The sequence below is a fragment of the Neodiprion pinetum genome, chromosome 7 (genome assembly GCF_021155775.2).
Source record: "Neodiprion pinetum isolate iyNeoPine1 chromosome 7, iyNeoPine1.2, whole genome shotgun sequence".
Lineage (NCBI taxonomy): Eukaryota > Metazoa > Arthropoda > Insecta > Hymenoptera > Diprionidae > Neodiprion > Neodiprion pinetum.
The window spans coordinates 8,848,546-8,868,924 of NC_060238.1; the positions used below are offsets into that span (position 1 = coordinate 8,848,546).

General features: G+C 41.6%; 1 protein-coding gene across 1 annotated transcript in view; it reads right to left on the reverse strand.

Moving 5' to 3' along the window:
- Window positions 1-20,379, reverse strand: part of kl-2 (dynein heavy chain 2, axonemal kl-2) — a 1,019,064-nt gene that overhangs the window by 186,718 nt on the left and 811,967 nt on the right. The window contains exons 46-47 of the mRNA XM_069137782.1: window positions 16,850-17,028; window positions 16,427-16,726 (exon numbers count right to left, since the gene is read on the reverse strand). Of these exons, the coding sequence (XP_068993883.1) occupies window positions 16,427-16,726; window positions 16,850-17,028 (479 nt within the window). The remainder of the gene's footprint in view (window positions 1-16,426; window positions 16,727-16,849; window positions 17,029-20,379) is intronic.

The window sequence follows — 20,379 nt, forward strand, 5'->3', positions numbered from 1 at the left end:
TCTTCGAAAACATGTAACAGACTTCAGTGATGCAGTGAAGGAACTTTCAGAGATTGGTCTAAAAATAAATGACGAGATATTAGCAAGTGTGTTAATGTATAGTCTGCCAGCGTCATTTTCCATGTTTAGAACTGCGATAGAGTCCAGAGATGAGCTGCCGATGACGGAGACACTAAAGGTGAAAATACTCGAGGAGACGAGAAACTGAACCAACAAGCCACGGTGCCATGTACACAAAATGGCGGAACCAGTATGAACGGCGCACGCAGCCCAAGAGGGAAAATCATGTGGATAAGCATCAAGAGAAAGGTAACAAACCTCCGTGGAAGGGACCAGAGTGCTATTGTTGTCATAAACATGGGCATATAGCCAGAAACTGTCCGGAGAAAAATAAGAGGCGACGCCAGTGGGCGAAGCAAGCCCAAGACTGCGATGAAGAGACAAAAGAAACTTTTATGCTGAGCACGAGTGAAGAGACAAACTATAGTGAAAGTGTAAGTGACTCGTGGTGCATAGACAGTGGTTGTACGAGTCATATGTGCAAGGAAATACAGATGTTTCAAGAATACTCAAGTATGGACAGTGAAGTGAGATTGGCGAACAACAACAGTACGAGAATCATTGGTGTGGGTAAGGTGAGTTTACCAGTGGACACAGGACACGACAAACGGGAGATAGATATTACTCGTGTAATGTACGTACCGGATTTACGCACGAACTTATTGTCAGTGTCGGCGATAACGGATCGCGGCTATAAAGTGATTTTTCGTGAAAAAGACGCAATCGTTGTTAATAAAGAAAACAAAGTGTGTACGCGAGCTGATCGCATTGGAAACTTATACTATGTTAGACAATCTCGGGACGCGATAAATAATGTTGAAGTGAATAGTGCGTCAAAGAAAGCGATTGACATTTGGCACGAAAAACTCGGGCATCTAAATGAACACGATCTGAAATTAATGTCAAAAAATAGACTAGTGGAAGGTCTGAAAATTAATGATAGTGAAAAGTTATCTGAATGTGAAGTATGTGCCCGTGAAAAACTTACATGTAAGCCTTTCCCTTTAGGCGACAAAGACCGCACGCACCAGCTATTAGAGATAGTACATACGGATGTATGTGGGCCTATGCGACACGTATCCATGGGTGGTAAAAAATATTTCGTAACTTTTATTGACGATAAATCGCGGTGGTGTGAAGTTTATTTTATTAAGAATAAAAGTGAAGTGCTAGAAGTCTTTAAAAAGTATAAGGCAGAAGCAGAAACATTTACCGGGTATAAAGTGAAGTTTCTTCAGTCAGATAACGGCCTAGAATATGTGAATCAAGATTTTGATCGGTTTTTAAGGTCAAATGGTATTAAAAGACGGCTCACGGTTCCTTACACTCCACAGCAGAATGGAATCGCCGAGCGAAAAAATAGGACTTTGGTGGAAATGGCGCGGTGCATGATGCGCTACGCAGGTAGTTCTCCAGCTTTTTGGGCAGAAGCCATAATCACGGCTTGTTACGTACGAAACCGGTGCCCAACCTCAGCGCTAAATGGTGGAGTATCTTTCACCGAGTGGACGGGAAAAACTCCGACAGTAAGCTCCATGCAAGTTTTTGGCGCGAAAGTCTTCATCAAGAATAAAAGCCCAAATCTAGGCAAGTTTTAATCTCGAGCAATAGAAGGCATGTTTACTGGATAAGATACCGAATCAAAAGCCTACAGAATCTTCAATAAAGCCACGAAGAAAATAATAGTAAGTCGTGATGTAAAATTCATGACAGAGTCAGGTGCGGGACATCAGTATCAAGAAATTTTTGAAGAGGATGACGGAGACGACATTACAGTGGATATTAGTAGTCCGAGTAATAATGAAGAGACTCGAGGTGATAGCGGAGAAAATCGTGAAGAAGTAGAAGAAGAACGAAGCGACACCGAAGAAAGCCGAGAAGAACCGACAGTAGAGTTGAGAAGGACCCTAAGAGCAGTAAGAGGGGCGGCGCGAAAGGTACGCGCAGAAGACCAAGAGTCCGATACAATACAAAAGAGAAAGATACCAAAGAAAAGGGCAGCAACACTCTCATGGGACAGACTGGTAGGTCCGTCGAAGAGAGGACGAGGACGTCCGAGGATCATGCGTACAGGTAAAGCCGGTAGACCTCGAAAGGGGTACTCAAGTCAACCAGATCCAGAGAAGGACGCTCATGAAAGCTTCGAGGAGGACAGCGAAGAAAAAAATACAGATTCAGAATCACATAAGAGTGATAACGTGTTCGTCAACATGACGACGAACGCACCTTATAGTTGAAAAGAAGCTGAGCAAGGTCCAGAAGCTGAAGAATAGTGAAAAGCCATCGAGAAAGAGATGGTGGCACAAATTAAAAATCGTACTTGGAGAATGGCATCTCGACCCATAAATAGAAAGGTCATAGGTAACAGATTTGTATTATGCATTAAAGATACGACTCAAGGAGAGATCAAGAAGGCTAGACTGGTAGCAAAAGGTTGCTCTCAACGGCCGGGGGAAGACTTTTATGAAACATTCTCCCCAGTAGTGAGAACAACGTCGATTAGAATATTGGCGGCACTTGCAGCAGAATTAGGTCTTGACATTCACCAGATGGATGTCGTCCCTGCTTACCTCAACGGCGAACTCGAAGGTGACGTCTACATGGAAGTTCCTAAAGTGCTATGTGAGGTGATCGATAGAATAATTGAAAATAGTAGTGAGTATACGAGTTCGGTAGTTGCAATCGCCAAAGAGTGGAAAAAGGGTTTAAGTGAAATCAAAGATTGTGTATGTTTATTAGAAAAGTCTTTGTATGGTCTAAAACAGTCAGGTTTACGGTGGTATGTAAAGCTAGTAAATAAATTAAAGTCTTTGGGTTTTAAATCGATGATACAAGACCAATGCTTGTTTATAGCACGTAGAAATGGGAAAATTATGTTAATAACAGTGTACGTCGATGATTTACTGTTTGCGACGGACGACAATGACTGGTTACTAGAAATTAAAGAACAATTATCTAAGGAGTTCGAGATGAAAGACCTAGGTAAAGCGAAACAATGTTTGGGAATTGAGTTTATACGTGATGAAAATCATGGTGTGTTTTTAAATCAGAAAATGTATGCTGAGAGAGTGCTAGAGCGTTTTGGTTTAAGTTGTGACGGGTTTGAGTCCGCACGAATAATGTGGGGGGGGGGGGGGAAGAGACAATTAGAGACGGGGCGGATGTAATAGGTAAAACTTGGTGTGTGTATTCTTGCAAAAAGGGGGTCGACTTAAGCTAGGAGGTACAGAAGGGCTGTAGACTTGAGCGGGGGCTGATCACGCCTCAGCCCTTAGCGTTACTTAATACTAACTTACAGGTACGCGCGCAGGGGGGGGGGGGGGGGGGGGAGAGTGTGGGAGGTGACGGGGAATACCAGGTCGGAAGGGTTGGTGTTGCGAGGGGAGGGTGGTGTAGTGTGACGGGGAGCGTGGGGTAGAAAGGGTTGGTATTGCGAGGGGAGGGTGGTGTAGTGTGATGGGGAGCGTGAGGTAGAAAGGGTTGGTATTGCGAGGGGAGGAGCAGATCGGCGGTAGAATGCAGGCTAACCTGGCGTCGTCGGCGTGGGTGTAGACTGGTGTGCGTGTGACGGTGTGTGTGTGTGTCGGGGTCTCTTTCTCTCTCTCTCTCTCTCTCTCTCTCTTTCTCTCCCTCTTCGTTTCTCCTGGACTGTGCTTCGGCGACGTGATACTGCCTCGCAGGTCGGGGTCGTAATCCTGCTGGCGCTCGGCTCTGCCGAGCGTCGGGGGGCTTCGGTTATGTTCGGGCCTTTCCCGACGGGACAGGACTTACCCGTTCGGCTCTTCCCCGCGGGCTTGGGGTTTGTTATGACTTGCACTCTAGGTGCAACGTCACAACTCCCCCCTCCCCACGCGGGGCGAGGCCTATAGGGTGAGCCGGTTTCGGTGAGGGATTTTGTGGTCCTTTCGTCTGTGTATTCTCCTTTTGTTATTTTTGTTGTTTCTGTGTTGTCTGCTCCGATCTGTCGGGGTTAAGGGATGGAGGTTGGGTTGTATTTGCGGGATGTGTGTTTGGTGTGGGTTGTGGGTCGTCTTATATCTACTTATTCTACTTGGTCTCGTGTGTCTTATTCAAAATCATGTTTTTTTTTTTTTTTTTTTCTCTTATATAAACTTATTCTATTCTTATATTATTTTGTACTTGAATTTTTGGTTTTGGTTCGGTGGCTCTCTTCGGTGTGGGTCTTGGTGAGTTTTTGCGTTGTTCTTTGTACCTCATGGCTCGTGGTTTCTTCTCCCTTCTCTTCTCTCTTTTTGAGTTGTGTTCTGTTTCTTTGGCCTCCGTCTGTCGTTGTTCGTCCGTCGGTTTGGTGTTGTTAGTGTATTTGATGTTTTCTGTTTTGTCCCCCCTTTTTTTTTTTTTTTTTTTTTTTTTTTTTGTATCGTATTGCGTCCCGTGTTGTGGGTGCGTCGTTGTTCGTCCGTCCGTTTGGTGTTGTCAGTTTGTCTAGTGTTTTCTGTTTTGTTCCTTTTTTTGTTTGCGTATTGATTTTCGTTTTTTGTATCGTTTTGAGTCCCGTGTGGTGTGTGTGGTTGGTTGGGGTGTTTGTGTACGTTCGATTGTGTCCGTGAGTGAGGTGGTGTCGGTGTTACTGTTTGTGTCGTTGTCCGTCGTTTGTGTCTGTAGCGTGCTTGTGTGTGTGGTTTCGATGTGTATTACTGTTTCTGCGGTGGAGGTGCTGGAGTCTGTGTCGCTGTCGGTGTCTGGTGTGTTTGGGGGTTGTGTTTTGTGTGGTGCTGTTTGATGTGTGGTGTGTGGTTGGTGTGTTGAGGTGCCGGCTTCTGTTTCGTCAGTGTTTGTGCGTTCGTGTGCCCGTCTGGTCATGTATCTTTCTCTTTGTGCTCGTAATTCGTCGTCTAGGGTGCTTGCTGGTTGTAAACTTGCAATTATGGCTATTATTTCGGGGTGTGGTCCTGTGTGTTGTTTGCATGTTTGTTTTGTCTGTGTCGATTCTGTGTGTCTGTCCATGTTGGCGAATGTCTGTAAGATCCTGTTCTCTGTCGTCTGTGGTCTCGCAAATCTGGTGCGTGCCCATTGAGGGGTTGATGCGGGGGGTGGTGTGTGCCGTGGTGTTGATGTGGGTGTGGGGCGTGTGGTTGTGTGGGGTGTTTGTTTCTTGTTGGGTGGGTGTGTAGTCGTGTGTGTGGCCGTGGTTCGTGTGGTGTGGGTAACTGTTGGTGGGTGTGTGATAATTTGTGGTGGGTGTGGTGTGTCTGTGTTAGCTTGTGTGAAGGTTTGTATGTGTTCTGTGTATTTTGTGCCCCGGACCAGCCCGTTGCATTTCGGGCATTGCCTTGGTCCGGAGGGTGTAATTGTGTGTGTGGTCATCGGTGTGTGTGTTTGTAGGTGTCTTTGTGTGGCTGTGGGTGCAGTGGTTGTTATGTGTGTTGTTGTTGTGGTGGTTTGTGTTACCTGTATGTATGTGGTGGGTGTCGGTAGTAGGGTTCGTCGGGTCTCAGGGTGGTGTGTGCCGTCGCGTCCGTATCGGTGTGGGTGTGGGGCCTGTCCTGGTGTTTGCAATAGTGGTGTTCTTTCTGTCTGTGTTGTCGTTGTTGTCGGTCTCGTCAGTCGCAGTGTCATCAGGGCCGGTATTTTAGGTTGCTGCTTTTCCATGTTGTGTTTCTGTGGGGTGAATACACATGTTAGTTTATTTTCGGGGTGTGTTGTTGGGCGTGGTTCTTTTATTGCCTATTTGATTATGTGTATAATTTTAGGTCTTCTATGTGACATTTTCCTATGTTTTTACCGCTCTCTGTTGTTAATTCGTATATTGTGGGTGAGACTTTTCTAGTGATAATGTATGGGCCTATGAATTTTTTACTTAACTTAGCTGTCGTTCGTTCTGGTCCGGATGAGAGTGTATGGTTCTTTTTCAGTACTCTGTCTCCTTCCTTGAATTGAATGTCTCGTCTTCGTAGGTTGTAGTAGTGTGCTTGTTTTTCGTTTGCTTCTATTAAGTGCCTCTGTACTTCGTCTCTAAGTATTTGTAGTCGTCTCAAGTGGTCTGTCCATCTGTCTGTGTCTTGTAATTCTACTTCGTCGTCGTTCTCTAACTGATTTCTTAGACATTGTGTGGGATTTAATTCCCTTCCTAGGTTTAAAAAGGCTGGTGTGTGTTTAGTTGATGTGTGTGTACATGTATTGATTGCGAATTGTAAGTCTTGTAAGTGTATGTCCCATTCTGTGTGGTCGTTGTTTACGTAGGCTTGGATCATTGTTTTAGCGGTTCTGTTGACTCGCTCTACGGGGTTGGCTTGTGCGTGGTATGGGGGGATTGTTGCGTGTCTTATGTTGAATTTTTGTGTCAGTTCGCGTATGAGTTTGTTTATGTATGGTGTGCCGTTATCTGTTAGTAGTATGCGCGGTGTACCCCATCGTGATATTACGTGTGAGTGGAATGTCTGTTCTACTGTTTTGGCGTTTGCTTTGCGTATCGGTATGATTTCCACCCATTTGGTGTATAGGTCTTCGAACACTATGATATATTGGTTTCCTTTTTTTGATAGTGGGAGTGGGCCCATGATGTCGGAGGCTACTACTGTCCACGGTTCTTCGATAATTCTAATGCCCATTAGTCCTGCCGGTCGCGCTTGTGTTGTTTTTGTTCTTTGGCATGTGTCACATTTTTTTTATGTAGTTTACTGTGTCTCTGTACATCCCCGGCCAATAATATTTTTTTGCTACTCTTTGGTATGTCTTTTCGATCCCTGAATGGCCTGCTTGTGTTACGTCGTGGTTTTCGTGTAGTATATGTGTTATTTTGTCTTTGGGTATGACTAGTTTCCATGGGTTTGTGTCTGGTAGGAGGTTTGAGTGTAGGGTGTTAGGGCGGTGGAAGTATAGTTGATTGTTTCTGATTCGCCACGATTTGTTTTTCTCTGGGCGTGTTTGTACTTGTGTTTTCTTGCATGTGTACCATTTGTCTGTCGTGTCTTCTATTGTGTCTATGTGTTCTTCGTCTTCGTGTCATCTTGAAAGTGCGTCTGGTACGTCGTGCATTGTACCTTTTCGGTGTGTTATGTCAAAGTCGTATTCTAATAGTTCTAATGCCCATCGTGCAAGTTGGCCTGTGGGGTTTTTTAATTCTCTAAGCCACTTCAGTGCGTGGTGATCTGTAATGACTTTGAAGTGGTATCCTTCCACGTAGGGTCTGAATTTTTTAATGGACCAGAGTACCGCCAAACATTCTCTCTCAGTTGTCGAGTATTTACGTTCTGCCTCGCTTAGCGCACGGCTAGCGTAGGCTATGACATGCTCTTCGTCATCGAGAGATTGTGTTAGTACGGCACCTATCCCTGTTCCGCTAGCGTCTGTTTGTTGTGTGAATGTTTGTGTGTAGTCTGGGCATGCGAGCGTGGGTGGTGATGTGAGTGCGTGTTTGATTGTGTTCATTGCGTTTTCTTGTTCTTCCCCCCAGTGCCATTTCTGGTCTTTTTTCAGTAGTCGTGTTAGTGGTTCTGTAATGTGTGCGAAGTTAGGTATGAAGCGTCTGTACCATGATGCCATGCCAATTAGTCTCCGTAATTGTTTTATTGTTTTTGGGCTAGGGTAGTTTTCTATGGGTTGTGTTTTGTCGGGGTCTATGTGTAGTCCGTGTCTGTCTACTATGTATCCGAGATATTTTACTTGTGCGCATCCGAATTCGCACTTCTCTGGGTTTATTGTTAGTCCTGCGTCTGTAATTCTTTTGAGTATTTGCTCTAGTCTTTGTAAGTGTTCGTCGAATGTTTGTGTTACTATTATTATGTCGTCTAAGTATGCGAATGCATATGGTTCGCATTCTGGGCCTATGAGTCTGTCTAGTAGTCTTTGGAATGTCGCTGGTGCGCCTGTCAGTCCGTATGGCATTCTTTTAAATTAAAATAAGCCCATTCCCGGGACTGTAAAGGCTGTTATGTGTTTGCTGTCTTTGTCGAGTGGTATTTGGAAGTATGCTTGGCTTAAGTCGATTTTTGATATGTACTGTGCTGTCCGTAGTTTGTCTAATATTGCTGTCATGTATGGTAGTGGGTATGCGTCTTTTTTTGATACTGAGTTAACCTTCCTAAAGTCTAGACAGAAGCGATATGTGTTATTTGGTTTTTTTATCATGACAATTGGGCTCGACCATTCGCTTTCTGCTGGTTCTATCACGTCTTCTCTCAGCATTTTGTGTATTTCTGTGTGGATGGCTTCTCTAATTTTTGGTGATACCATATAGTATCTTTGTTTTATGGGTGCGTGTCCTTGTGTGTCTATTTTGTGTTTAATTAGGTGTGTTAGGCCGAGTTGGCCTGTTAGTGTTAAGATTTTCTGTTTTATTGTCGTCTGTAGTTGTGTGTGTTGTGATTGTGTGAGTTCTTGTATTCCTGCGCATATCTGTGGTTCGGTTTCTTTGCTGGTTTGTGTGCCGTCTGTTGTTTGTGCGTTTGTGGGTGTGATTTTTTTATTTGTGACTTGTGTGTTCTGTGGGTTGTCTTTTGGGGGGGTGTTTTCCGGTGGTGTCTTTGTGCTGGGTAGTGTTGGTGTTAGTGGTTTTTGTTTCATGGTTGTTTTTTTTTTTGTGTTTTTATGTCTTTCTGTTGTTTTCGGGTTTGTTTGTTGTTTTGTTGCTTCTAATTTTTCTGCTGCTTTTGCTTGTTTTGTGTGTGTTTGTGTTGATTGGTGTCGTGTTTCTCGTGTTTGATGTATTTGTATGTATTCTTTGAGTGGTGTTGGTAGTTCTTGTGGTCTAGCTTGCATGTGGTAGTGTGTCTGTGGGTCGTCTATCAGTGACCATGTGTTTTTTCCATAATTTATTAGTATTCCAAATCTTATTAAGTCGATGTTACCAATGATACATTGCGAGCCTAAGTTTGATATTAATCCGAACCTAATTTCTTTTGTTATGTTGCCGAGGCGTATTGGGAGTGTTACTGCTCCTTCTATCGTCACCTGTGTTCCGTTTCCCATTGTAGCTGTTCTGTCGGGCGTGTCGTTTATTTGTGTATCTGTGTTGTGTAGTATTTGTATTACTTCTGCGCCTAGGTATGAGTGTGTTGCGCCTGTGTCTATTAATGCGTTAAATTCGTGACCGTGTATTTCTATTCTGATGTGGAATCTACTTTCCGTTCTGTTGTTATCTGTCGTAGGTGCTACTGTTTCGGGTGTGTTTGTGTTGTTTGTGGGGTTGCCCTCCACCCTTGCTGGGTCAACCCTTACTCGTTTCCCTGGTTCTGTGCCTGTGTGCATTGCCATCTGAAGTGCCCGGGTTGGTTGCAGTTAAAGCATCTGCGTGGTGTTGTGCCTGTGTTTGGGTTCGTTTGTGTTTGTTGCTGAGTGTAGTGCGGTGAGTTGTACGTGATTGCGGGGTCTCGAGTCTGTTGCGTGTTTTGGTTTGTTTGGTTTCGTCGTATGTTGTCTGTGAGTGCCGGTGGTATATTTGGTGTTGGGAGTATTGCTGGGCGGGGTTGTGTTTGTGTGTACTTGTACGGGATGTATTGTGTGTGGTGTGTTTGGTGTGTGTAGGCTTCTCGCGGGTGTGTGCAGTTGTTTAATATTGTTTGTCTCGTGTTTTCCCATTCGATATTCGCTTCCCATTCTTTTGCGGCCATTTCCAGTTGGTCGAAGTTCGCGAAGTCGTATGGTTTTATGTATGCCTTGTATTCTATTTTGATGTTTCTGTATGCCAAGTCTAATTGTGTTCGTGGGTGGTATGGTGGTTTTAGTTGTGATAGTAGTGTTCTAAATTGTATTAGGAATTGTGTGATTTTTTGTGTTGGTCCTTGTACGTAATTTCTGATTTTTTGTTCCAGTCTGTCCCTATGTTGTATGTCTTGAAATGCGTGTGTAATGTCTCTTTCGAATTCTTCCAGTGTTCGCCATTTGCCTCCATTTAATCTGTACCAGTTTTTTGCGTCACCTTCGAGTATCGGGCTGAGGTTGTTGATTAATTGTGTGTCGTGTATTTCATAACCCGTTTGGTAGTCGCGGAGATTTTGTAAAAATTCGTCTATGTCTTCGTTTGTGTTTCCTGAGTATTTTATGTTCCATGTTTGTATTGTTTTCATTGCCATTGCTGGCTGATTCCAGTATGTACTGTTTGGGTTTGATGTGTGGTTTGTGTTTGTGGGGTGTATTGACTGTGTGCTGTATATGTGTGGATCTTCGTATACGTTTCTGTCGCTTGGTGATGCTTCGAGGTCTATTAGGTTTTGTATAAGTCGTGTGTTACGTGTGTTGGTGGCTAAAAATGTGTCTGTTCCTGTAAAGTGTCGGTTCGTTTGGTTGGTGGTTACCGTGTTAGTTTGCGTGTGTGTAGGTGTTGGGATTTTATTGTATGTTTGTGTGGGATTTGTTGGTTCTGGGCTTTCTTGATGTTGAATTTGTGTACTGTGTAAATTGTGTGTATTCTCTATGATAGCTGCATCGATTATATTTATTGTGTTTGGTGAATTTATCGTGCATCGTCTATTCATTTCCTGCCGTTGGGTCGGTGTTTGTTGATCTCGTGTCGCGCGCGGCTCGCTCTGTGTCGAGTTGTTTTGGTTGCGTTCGGGTGTGTGTATGTCCATGTGTTCGCGCGCTAGGCCTTGCGGTTTCCTGTGTCCTTGGTCTGCCATTGTGTGTATCGTGTTTGGTAGTGTGTGTGTTCAACTGTCTTTATTTGAATTTTCGTGACTGTGTAGTTTTGTTTCGTGAGTCTATGTGTACTTTGTTAGCGTTTATTCCTGTGTTTTGTCTCTTAATTGTTTGGATTTGGGGTAAAAATGTGGGTAATTTACGTTGGGCGCCAATTTGTGACGGGTTTGAGTCCGCACGAATAATGTGGGGGGGGGGGAAGAGACAATTAGAGACGGGGCGGATGTAATAGGTAAAACTTGGTGTGTGTATTCTTACAAAAAGGGGGTCGACTTAAACTAGGAGGTACAGAAGGGTTGTAGACTTGAGCGGGGGCTGATCACGCCTCAGCCCTTAGCGTTACTTAATACTAACTTACAGGTACGCGCGCGGGGGGGGGGGGGGGGAGTGTGGGAGGTGACGGGGAATACCAGGTCGGAAGGGTTGGTGTTGCGAGGGGAGGGTGGTGTAGTGTGACGGGGAGCGTGAGGTAGAAAGGGTTGGTATTGCGAGGGGAGGGTGGTGTAGTGTGATGGGGAGCGTGAGGTAGAAAGGGTTGGTATTGCGAGGGGAGGAGCAGATCGGCGGTAGAATGCAGGCTAACCTGGCGTCGTCGGCGTGGGTGTAGACTGGTGTGCGTGTGACGGTGTGTGTGTGTGTCGGGGTCTCTTTCTCTCTCTCTCTCTCTCTCTCTCTCTTTCTCTCCCTCTTCGTTTCTCTTGGACTGTGCTTCGGCGACGTGATACTGCCTCGCAGGTCGGGGTCGTAATCCTGCTGGCGCTCGGCTCTGCCGAGCGTCGGGGGGCTTCGGTTATGTTCGGGCCTTTCCCGACGGGACAGGACTCACCCGTTCGGCTCTTCCCCGTGGGTTTGGGGTTTGTCATGACTTGCACTCTAGGTGCAACGTCACAAAGTCTATGTAACCCAGCAACTACGCCGATCGAAGTAGGTTGTAAGTTGGTAAAAAATAAGAAGCCAAATACTAAAGTTATGTCTAAATATCCGTACCAAAGTGCAATTGGAGCATTGATGTTTTTAGCGGTTACTACTAGACCAGATTTATCATACGCGGTTAACTATTTAAGTCAGTACAATAACAATTATGATGAAACACATTGGAAAGCGGTAAAGCGCGTAATGAGATATCTAAAAGGAACGCTTGACTGTGGTTTAGCTTATAAGCGAACTGGACTTGAATTATTCGGGTTAGTTGATGCTAGCTGGGGATCATTCCTTGATGGTCGTAGATCATACTCTGGCTACGCATTGGTTTTAGCTGGCTCACCGATAAGCTGGGAGGCGCGTAAACAAAGAACCTCGACACAATCAAGTACAGAGGCGGAGTACATAGCTATCTCAGAAGCAACAAAAGAGGCGATGTACTTGCGCGGTTTATTTGAAAGTCTTGATTTTCCATGTGAATGTATTACTATGTTTAACGATAATTTAAGTGCAATAAGACTTACTGAGAGCGAGGCGTTTCACGCGAGAACAAAGCATATTGATGTTAGGCATCACTTCATTAGAGATGCACGTAGAGACGGCATTATATGTATTAAACATTTAAGAACTGAAAAAATGCCCGCTGACATGCTAACAAAGGGCCTAGGAAAAATTAAACATTATGAGTGTATGAGTAATTTAGGTATGTCAGGGTCAAATGATGAAAACATGTAATCTCATGACTTTGAGAGGAGGTGTTGATATATGCAAAGATCATGAGAAATATACAAATGTACAATGCGTGTGAAAGTACAGATGTCACTTATACATAGGTAATAAACGACTGTAAGCGAACGATAGAAGTAGTCTGTCGAGTGAGTCAGAACTGACCGGGTTGTCTTGGATTAGATGGGACTCAGTAACTGAGTGTATTGTATTGAGCACGTGTATATTTATTCAACGCACCTATTGTATTACAACGTTTTATTTTGTACCTTTATCTTTACTTGATTACTCTGTAATAAACGTTAATTGTAACAACGAACAGTTTATCTATTCCTACTCTCACCAAACACCAGTATTAAATATCATGTTCAATGACATTTATAACTTATAACCTATTCATGTTATTCAAAAATTATTAAGGGAAATACTTTAATTACATTTTAATTATATTCTCATTTACACTAATTAGATTTTAAGCAGAAAATAATTTAGTACATCTTCTTTAAAACCGTAAACTTTTGAATTCTTTCATAACGTTAAAAATTGTACCTGGGAATTATACGGACCCCTATTATATAGTACAAACCTTTCTATTTATAGCCAGTAGGGACAGATGTTCAACTGTATTGTATAGTTACGACCGTCTTTTTTTTCAAGGAACCACTTTCTACTAACCTCGGTTATTCGTTAGTTTAGAATCGTATCTTGGTAACTACGGACGTCCTATTTAAAGAATTATGGCTGATTTGTGTTTTATTTGTAATAACTCAAATTCGGAAGGTCAATCATTAGTTGAAGTAGTGCGCGGTTTAAAGACTTTGAGAAATGCAAGTATCGAAAGAAACGACGGTCTCAGTGATCATTTAAAATCCGTAACCTCTGTAAAAGTGCATGAAAAATGTCGAAGTGTTTACATTAGTAAAAACTGTATTCAAGCAGCAAAACGGCGACTAGAAGAAGGAAAAACCATTGCTTCTCCATTTGTATCACGTAAAAGACGAAGTGAAGCGTTTAATTTCAAGAATCTGTGTTTATTTTGTGGTGAAACAGCTGATGAGGCTGCAGAGATAAAGAAAAAAGAAAATTACAAACGTAAAATAAAAAAAGTGAGCACTCTTGACTTTAAAGATTCTATTATCAAAAAAGCAGAAGAAGGCAGTGATGATTTCGGAGAAATAGTAAAAAGTCGTGTACTTTTTCAGTTCACTTCTTCAGATGACCGTTAGCAGGCGGTTTTGATTGTACCGGCCAGCTGACCGTGACAATATTATGTATATGAAATAGCTCAGGCATCTCATGTAATATCTTTTCTTGTGAGATAAGCAATTGTACACGACAAAATCTCCAGAGTATGCATAACTCATTTATGCGTTATACTTGATACAATTGTAAGTTCACTGTATCGTCTGATGTGTTTAGCTTACAACAATTTTGTTACCATAATCCGTACAACTCTAGATTTTAGGATTATTTTGATACCAAAAAAAGCAAAAAATAATATTTCATCTTGTTATTACCCATTCATGGCTGATGCATAATTAATTTTAATCATTTCGAAAAGTAATATGAATTGAATAGGGGATTTGTGATCAAAAAAAATTTTAAGCACATATGAATTTTAAATTTATATTTAGCACCAAAATCTTATTGAAGAATGAAAACCGCTAGTTACCAACTACATTATTCAATTTCCTCGAACAATGCCATTGGTTGTAAAAAATTATTTGTAGTTCCTATGTCACGTGCGGAGCGGTCTCGCACGCCACGACTTCACCCTCTTTGTTCTTATTGAGGTTTATATTTAATTTTTGGTGGATTCGGAGGCGAACGTCCTCTACAGGGCGTTCCGTGGGAAATGGTTTGGAGGATTTCAATTATGTTGTACCAATTTTGAATTGAAACAAGTAGAAATGTTTAATGAAACAACTAGAAGCAGCAAGGTTATAGACAAGGAAGCTTACACTACGTTCTTATGCTACTCACGTTCTCGCTCTTTCGCACTCTCTCTCGTGGATTCTGCTTCGGCCTCGCAGGTGCCGAAGTTTACACCTTCACTCACTCACTTACGTGCTACACGGCTTGATTAAGTTCGTGGCTTTGCGTATTGCGCTTAATTCTAACTTCACAGACTGATGTCGCGACGCGAGATGCTTGGACGACCGCGTGTAGATTTAAAGGAGTTATCTCTCTAATCGTCGGAGACCCAAGACTTATAGCTCTATACTCGACAGCTCTGAAGGAGCCTGATTCCGTTGATGTTGGTTTGATCCTGTCTCTAACGGGACTGTCTTCGCTCGCTCGTCCGACACCCCTTGGAACGTCGGGCGGCGAGCGAGCTTTTCGCTGACGTTTGCAATTTCGAACAAAGGCTCGCCTCGCAACGGTCATCTTCGAAGCGCGTGATTTCGCGCTCGCCTCATCCCGGTGTTGATTACACCCGGGATCTGGCGGGCGCGAAGACGCTGACGTTGCTGGCTGTCCAACTACGCCGTTGCGCTTGGCTATACCACGAACTGATTATAATAAAATATTTAATATGGACTAACTAAAACTATGCTTCCTTGTCTCTAAAGATAATAATATGAAAAATGATAATTGTTATAATCGGTAACATGTTATAATTTCGGGTAAATATGCGGCGCTCGTGACACCTACACTGCAATATTCGGGCGGAACGATGGCTATTCAATCCTTTGAGAGGCACATTTAAAAAAAACCCAATCATCAAAGTCAAAGTGGTCTTAGGGGTTTTTGGGGCCGCTGATAACGAATCTGAGGTTATATTTGCGAAGTTCGAGATGACAGATCTAAGATGGCGTACAATATTTAGAAAAATCAACCGACTTATGCCAGATTTGATATGCGGGGGTTTTAAGAGTCGCTGATTACAAATCTGATATCAGATTAGCAACATTCAAGATGGTGGATCCTAGATAGCATCTATCATCTTCAACGTCTTAAATAAAAAATGAAATATGGCGCTTATTCTCCATCTCAGTGCGACCCAGAACTAACGACGTGAACGTGGGAAGAAACTGGTTGCTTTTTTGTTTTTTATTGTTTTTTATTCTTCTTCTATTGTATTTTTTTGTTTTTTTATGATTTCTCATTTTACACTCAAATGGAAAAAACCCAAAGAAAAGACAAAGTTCTGTACGAGAATACCTCTAATTAAAAGTAGTCCAGAGTTAATTTTTGATTGTGGGTTTGTACTCGCCACCTAGTGGTGGAATATGGAATCATTCGACATTTGCCTCGTGTAAGATTATATTATTCACGTACTCAGCGCACCATAAAACATGGTTACGTCAAATTTGATCATAACATTATTGGGATTTGGGGTTATTCAAAATTAAAAATTTTTTTTTGAAAAAACTGGCGTATCTAACAATTTTTTAAAAAAATATATAACAGTACTAAGCATAGTAACGATTCATGAAATTTTTATAGCTCTAGCTCCATCCGTCTACCAATAGCCTACTTTTTCCAAAGGAAATTAATTTTTTTTTTATAATTGATTGTTTATAAGAATCAAATAAAATAAGTCAGTTGGCCTAATTTTTCATAATGATTACATTATTTCACAACCTAAAAGTTCAAAAAATGCCTTAGTACAGGTCAAAGCCACTAAACATCGAAGAAATAGAAAAAAAAAAACGAAAATAAAATAGGTGGAAAGTATACTTCCCATTGCGCGTCAAGGGGTTAAATCGAGGAATGTTAAATATCTTCACTTCCAGAAGATCATGTCATAGGAAAATTATGAGAATGAAGGGTACACTCTTCTGGTAGTAAGATGAAAGCTGGATTCTAATTAGAATGAAACTCCTTAAACAAATGGACCGATGGAGGATACACCCTCTTGTCTGGAGACTCCTCTACTCAATGTTTACTTATTCGGTAGTTGCGTGATAAAATTTGAGACACTCCTTTACGGCAGCACTACCTTTTTTATAAGTTACACCATTTCACGCTCAACACCTTGCTGTATTTGATTACACAACTGAACCCTGAACTTCTCTTGTACACCGGTACCGAACAAACTCTTATGAGATATCACAATCCATCGAATTACGAAATTCAAAAAAATTCACAATGTATAGTAGGTTGAAAAACTCACATTTTCCATTTCATCCGATTTATATAAATTTGCTACCTCTCCCGTACTCAACATGTTGTTAATGATGTCGAGAAATTGTTCTTCGGACACCTGGGTATCATTGAAAAGAAAGCTGGTGGATTTATTCTCAACGCCCACTAGAGCGTACAAGGTCTTCAAATCTTCTCGAAACTCTCCAACTCTATAATTTTTTGTAATTTCCACTTGAAAAGTGGTCAGTTCACTCATATATGCCGCAACACGAGCCAAAGATTGTCTTCCACTTCCACCAATACCAACAAGAAGCATATTTCCACGAGGCTGTTGAACAACGATGTTGAAATATGTAATTTGATAAATAGGGATCATTTACATGTTACATGTATGATCTATCCGTAAGCTTGAATTGGGTGTGAAGAAAAATTTAATTATTCTAACACTAACCTGAGATATTACACGAACGATCCGACAAATGTGCTCTATGGCATCACGAAATAATACCAAATCCAGACGAACTATTCCAGGCGAAGCATTATATTCGTCCATTTGGTTCTCTATATGAGTTCGCACGGCGCCCAAATCTGACAAGTCTTCATAGATATCCCACGCATTCATAAATCCTCCTGTATTGTAAATGCATATTTAGTAGGAGCAATTGAATAAATGGATATTTTCAAGCGCATTGGACTTGAATGGAGCAGAAATTGAGCAAGAATACCGGAAAATGAATGGTTCTAAATATTTAAACATACATCCTGTTCGTTCTCTTTAAAAACCGTGACATGTGGAAAGAAATCACATGACACGAGAAAAAATAGCAGAGCTGATAACATTCGTTATGAAAACGATAGCCCACCAACAGAGGTGAGGTGGCACATCTCTTAAGTTGATGATATTCAAAATAAAAGTTACCCGTAATTCATTTTATTCGAAGTTGACATAAAAGATGGCGTTTCGATTTTTGCTGTATCCGAATATGAACACCATTTCTGTTTTTGTTTGCATGGCAGAGACTAGCTTAGAAGTAAGGTAGCTTGAAAACTTGTACAGACGGGTTATAGTTCTTCGCATACGGACCTTCCGGATTATCATTGAAAACTTAATAACAGATATATACCGCATCTTTTAGTATATGCGCACCCCAAGGATGCCAAATTAAAGGCAATTCAGGGTAAAAGCCCTTTCTGAGTAGCTCCGAGTTGCGCTGGGGCGACATCAATTGCACGTTAACAGAAAACCAGCGAAGTTGCTCAAAGTGCAGTTGTACTCTGAATTGACCATAATTCGGGGTCCTTGGAGTGCGCCTCTTTCAAAAGAACCAGTATGTAACATTAGTATGATTTATGCGTCTTGTTTAGTCTGCATTTCTTACGCAAGGCAATCATTCTTCTGACGATACGAGAAAAAGAGCATTAGAGTACGTAAAAGTTTATTTTTACGTCCTCGTACCTAAGAGTGCGCATTTCATACTCCACTACAAAAAAAAAAACCTTGTGAATCATACTGTTGTTACATGAAGTATCTTACGCTCTATGTCGGCAAAGTCTTTATTGCCACACGTATTTGCAATATAAGTCTTGGGCGAGTGCAAACTTACGCGCGACGTGAGAAGACCTATTTTGGCTCCTTGGTGCACAATCTACCATTTTCAGTGGATGAACAGATACATAGAACTCCACAGAGTATGCTGCGATTCTTGTTGAATTTACTATAGCCTTAAAATCTTTATGTAATGCGAGTATTGTTTACACCGTGTTATTTGCATGCATTCCGTACTAGAAGTGATAATGTCAGCGACAGTAAAAAAAAGAACAGTTCGAACTTCTAGTTCTAAGAAGTACATTTTTTCCATTTTAATATGGTGTTCGGTTGTAGCAGTGCGAAAAGAATTAGTTGGAGGAAGAGTTAGAATGAATCGTCTGAAAATCGAAGATCAGGATTTATTTATCATTGAGGAGAAGAGCTTTAGTATAGAATAAGATGCTTTATGGCCAAAACTTTTCAAAAGTTCGACGGGTTTTTTCAACCATAAAAGAACTGGCAAGCAAATACGAGTACTCGCGTCGTAGCTTACCTGGTCACTGTATCGTGATAGAAAAAAATTGTGAAACATATTGTTGTTACACAAAGTATTGTATGCAATATGAAATTAAAGTCTTTTCACCTCGCGTATTTGACATTGCCCTCCTTGGCACACACACGCCCTTGCCTACAACTTGTATTAAAAACTTACGCCAGGCTTGGAAAGACCCACTTTGCCCCCTCGATGCACAATTCACTATCATTTCAATCGTTAGGAAGATCTTTTAACTTGTAATCGTCTTTCGTCTTTGACTGTTCGTATTTAATCTCGTCTTTTGTCTTAGCGTTCCCGTCTTCAACTAACAGCCTTTGCTAAAGCGATGAACATTTTTACGCATCCCACGATTTTTTTTATTTCATCGTTAAAAGCAACATTACAAGTTACCTAACGCTCGAAGATTCAAAACGCACGTGACCATTCTCAGACATGCGCAGTTCTCGCATAACCGCAGCGCGCAACAATGTATTTTTTGAACCAAAGTTCTGATAATTGACAGTTGGGATCATGCAGGTTCTACTGTATGAAAATGATAAAATATTCCTCGTATCAGTTCTTTCAGATATCTGATTTTTCAGGCGAAAACTAGAGCATACGATAGATCGTATAGGTGAAATAAGTATATGAAATGCATTTCAGAAGCCTTAGGTCATTTTTCGCAACTCTATGAGGTTGCATATCTATTCTTTACCACCCTCACTCCCTCCGCTTCCCCTTTCACCAAAGAACCTGTTGTTGTTCCGAATCACTCATTTTCAAGAAATTCATATATGAATGTGTATTCTTATATACAGCTATATTTCGTACTTGTATAGGTCCACCGCACGCGTTAAGTATCATGTATACAAAACGTCATTTTCATTCTCTGCTGTTTCCCGTAAATGTTAAAGATATATGTATGGGATAGTCCATACCATTTCAACCTGGGTCTCGTGACCTCTCGGATTGGGTCTGAGATTTTTATATAATTGTTCTCACTTTGAAAGGCACTCGATTTTCATTTTACAGTTTTTTCACGCGATTTCAATTTTCTACAATTTTTTTAAACGATTTTATTCATCAACACAATTTAAAAATCTGAAAAAATTCTGAAAAATCAACTGGCAAAAATAAAATTTTTAAGCTCCGAGCCGGAATGAGAAGATTTTTCATTCTTACTAAGTTTTTCCCGAAAAAAAGACATTGAAAAAATCAGAAGCAGGATTCTTTTCGCTGTGTGTGGTTGCTGAGCCTTGTGGCGTTTCAGTTGACGAACTTTGATGATCTGTTCGTATTGATTTCTCGTTCAGCCTGCCTTGATCTGGAATTATGCTGTGGGTCGTGCCAAATATCACTATGCGTGAGCCGTTTTATAATTTAGAATGATCTGAACTGTCCTTGATCTTGTAGTGGTCTTAATAGTTCAAAGTCTGATCTAGTTCTGTATTGCCTGAAGTCTAATTTGTTTTGCGTTCAATTTAGTTCTGTTCTTTCTGACGTCCAAGGTGATTCTCTATTGTATTAGTCTGGTTCGAAAAGGATGTTCAATAGTGGGAGTTTTGGAAAAAAAGTCTCCGGATTGGTCTTTAGCTACGTCAGTGCGTTCAGTTAGTGAGGTTTATGAACCTGACTTCTGTAAATTTTGATTGTAGACCATATAGTCTGTGAAGATATCAAGCTAAGAAATGAAAATTATGTACTGACTGCATATCTTTACACGAATGTAAGCTTGTTGCGACATAACGGATGGTATGCTGTATGCAGTGTAACGTGGCATTTCGGTTATGCATGCCCGTTATAAGGTGCTCCCTGAACCTTGGGCGGAACCCAGAGATAAAAGCTTCAGGGATCGGGTCGCGAAATAATAATAGAAGAGCACCAGAACTAGAGTCACGCATCCGAGCTTCGACAGGGA